The 2,857-nt window shown below is 42.8% G+C and overlaps 1 protein-coding gene across 2 annotated transcripts in view; it reads left to right on the top strand.

Annotated features, from left to right (window-relative positions):
• The first annotated feature begins 1,105 nt into the window (after window positions 1-1,105).
• A2ML1 (alpha-2-macroglobulin-like 1) overlaps window positions 1,106-2,857 on the top strand; it is a 35,885-nt gene continuing 34,133 nt past the window's right edge. The window contains exons 1-3 of one of the 2 annotated variants that reach the window (XM_014547512.1): window positions 1,106-1,249; window positions 1,714-1,897; window positions 2,266-2,428. In XM_014547512.1, the coding sequence (XP_014402998.1) occupies window positions 1,185-1,249; window positions 1,714-1,897; window positions 2,266-2,428 (412 nt within the window). In that variant the 5' untranslated portion in view covers window positions 1,106-1,184. The remainder of the gene's footprint in view (window positions 1,250-1,713; window positions 1,898-2,265; window positions 2,429-2,857) is intronic. The other variant, XM_014547511.1, reaches the window with a different exon arrangement.

Below are 2,857 nucleotides of genomic sequence, written 5' to 3'. Positions count from 1 at the left end.
GAATGTGTAAAACACTTGTTCCTTAGTTAGGAAAGATAAGATCTTGTGACATTATCTGGCTGTAAATTACTCAGCCCTTTAGCTACCTGTCTCAATTTCCTCGTGCCAAGGAATTTTCCTCGCTTCTTTCTGACAGCATCAAGTCTCTAGTTCTAGACCATAAAGTCTGCAGAATTTCTGTTTCCTTCAGTTCTTTCTTCATATCTTCTCCACCCCAGTTACTAAAAACTCTTTTTTGTTCATGTTGGTTTTAGGTGGTTTGGTCATTGGTCCAGGAAGTATTCTCACTGATTTATACTCTAGGCCAGTGATGGCGAACCTTTTGAGCTCGGCATGCCAGCATTTTGAAAAACCTTAACTCTGGTGCCGTGTCACATATAGAATTTTTTTGATATTTGCAACCATAGTAAAACAAAGATTTATATTTTTGATATTTATTTTATATATTTAAATGCCATTTAACAAAGAAAAATCAACCAAAAAAATGAGTTCACGTGTCACCTCTGACACGCGTGTCATAGGTTTGCCATCACTGCTCTAGGCGGCTTTTAAGTCTTGCATTGTAACGAGCACTACAAAGAAACTCAATGTAGATTCATTTTCTTTATTGCATGTATTCATGTTCTCTTTTCTCATGAAGAAGCATTTCCATAGGAGTTGCTGGGTCAAAGAATATGCAAATATGAAAAGCTTTTGATGCTCAGTGTGAAATTACCTTCAGAAAGTTTTGTCATTTTTATTGACACAATATTGGGTAGTGTTAATTTTTAAAAATTCCCAATTAGATAAGAGGTATTCTGGTTTCCTATGGGTACTGCTCCCATACCTGTGATCCCAAATACGTCTTAATAGAATAATAAAAAAGGTGGAAAGATCAAATGGGTATGAGAATTTGGAATGAAACCAGAAATAAAGGGCGGAGTCCAACATTTGTTCTGTGAACATCACCACTGTGAATTCTCAACTCTGGCGTTTCCCAAACAGGTATGGACTGGCTGAGCCAGTATGAATGTTTCATGGAGAAATTAACTTAAGGAAGTGAATAGAAGCCCTCATTTACCTCCTTCACCTGAGGCCCCAGTAGGTGATTGGCTGGGGCTTCAATGGTAGGTGCACTCCCAGCCTGGGGAGTTAAAATATATGCTCCGGACGGGGAGCAGACCTCATCTGCGTTACCCACAACAATGTGGGCTCAACTCCTGCTGGGAATATTGGCTCTATCACCAGCTATTGCAGAACAACTCCTTCCGTAAGTGCTTGAAGTCAGAGCTTCTTTGTCTACCTTTCTCAAACCTAAATATGGGGGGAGGAGATAACCTTTGGTTTATTGTAATTTCTTTCTCATCTTTTCCCTTCTCTGGTTGCATTTCTCCTTTACCCAGAGAGAAAAGTTGAGGCCTAAGAGGAAGTAAAAAAAAAAAAGATAATATTAAAATACAGTAGGCTCCCTGTATTCTGTTCTCTGTCATAGAACTAATTTCCTCCTTGGTATACTAAGCATACACTCTCAGTGATGGTTTCCTGATTGTGGGAGGTTTAAAGGTTGTGCACTGAGTTATTTGTCCTCTTCTTCTTTATAGGAAATAAGGTTTATGGAGGCAGGGGCTCAGTCTGTTTAATTCACTGCTATATGCTGAGTGTTTGTGAAAGGGCTTAATTTCCCACTGAATGGATGAATCATTATGTCCTCAAACCCTTTTGCTTCTTTAACAGTAACTACCTGGTGACATTACCAGCCCAGCTTCACTTTCCCTCTACTCAGAAGGTTTGTTTGGATCTGAGCCCTGGGTACTATGATGTAAAATTCACTGTTACTCTGGAGACCAAGAACAAGGCCCAGAAGTTGCTAGAACACCGTGGAATGAGGAGGAGGCACTTACACTGCATGTCCTTTTTGGTAAGCACAGAGTTAGCCCCAACTCTAATCCCATACTTGCCTATTCTCCTCCCTAGATACTCACTATAATCTAACTTTGTTATCTTACGTTTGTCGAGGCCCTTAAACTTATCTCCCCTAAACCTGACTTCAATTCCTGGCCATCACTCATCCATAATTTCCCTGACCTTGCATTTCTTCTTTTTGTTCCCGACCTTAACCTCCGACTATTGTTCCCCTTTTCCCTGGCAACCTGTTTTGTGGCTCTACCCTTGCTACTCCCATCTGACTCAGTCCTTTCCTTTACCCCCCCCATCCTTGGGTTTGCAACCAGTAGATTCTGTGCCTCCGTCTCCTCCTCCTCCTCAGAGCTCCCCTCTCTTGGCCAGGTACCACCTCCTGCAGGTGGCACAGAAGAAGTGGCTACAGTCCGGGTGTCAGGAACTGGAAATAACATCAGCTTTGAGGAAAAGAAAACGGTTTTAATTCAGAGGCAGGGGCATGGCACCTTTGTGCAAACTGACAAACCCGTCTACAAGCCAGGGCAGCGAGGTAAGAGGCACACATGTGGGGTTGGACCAAAGGCTGGGGACACAGCGGCGGGTGTCCTTCAACAGGGGCTTTGGGATTTGGTGGCAGGCCTGTGGAATAATGAGAGCAGAAGAGGGGAAGGTCTGGGGGGATGCTGGGCTCCACAAGCCAAAGGGTCGTGGGTGGAGTGGCTCCTGTGTGTGTGTTTCTAAAACAGGAGAGAACGTTTCTTCTGGAATAAAATTTGTAAGTATAATTGGATTGCTGGGTCCTTCCGCAAGCTGCTTGTGTGTGAAATATGCAAATGCACATTTGGCTTGAGCTCCTGTCCTTGGTATTTGCTTCTTCTTACTTAGAGGGGCATTCCACTCTGAGGTTTCAGAGTCTGCAGTGGTGAAGAGAAATCGTTTGAGGGCTTCCTTTTTTCTCGGACTAGGTTTATTTAAATAA

The sequence above is a fragment of the Myotis brandtii genome, unplaced genomic scaffold (assembly GCF_000412655.1).
Source record: "Myotis brandtii unplaced genomic scaffold, ASM41265v1 scaffold476, whole genome shotgun sequence".
In the NCBI taxonomy this organism is placed as follows: domain Eukaryota; kingdom Metazoa; phylum Chordata; class Mammalia; order Chiroptera; family Vespertilionidae; genus Myotis; species Myotis brandtii.
This window is presented reverse-complemented; position numbering and strand designations above follow the sequence as displayed.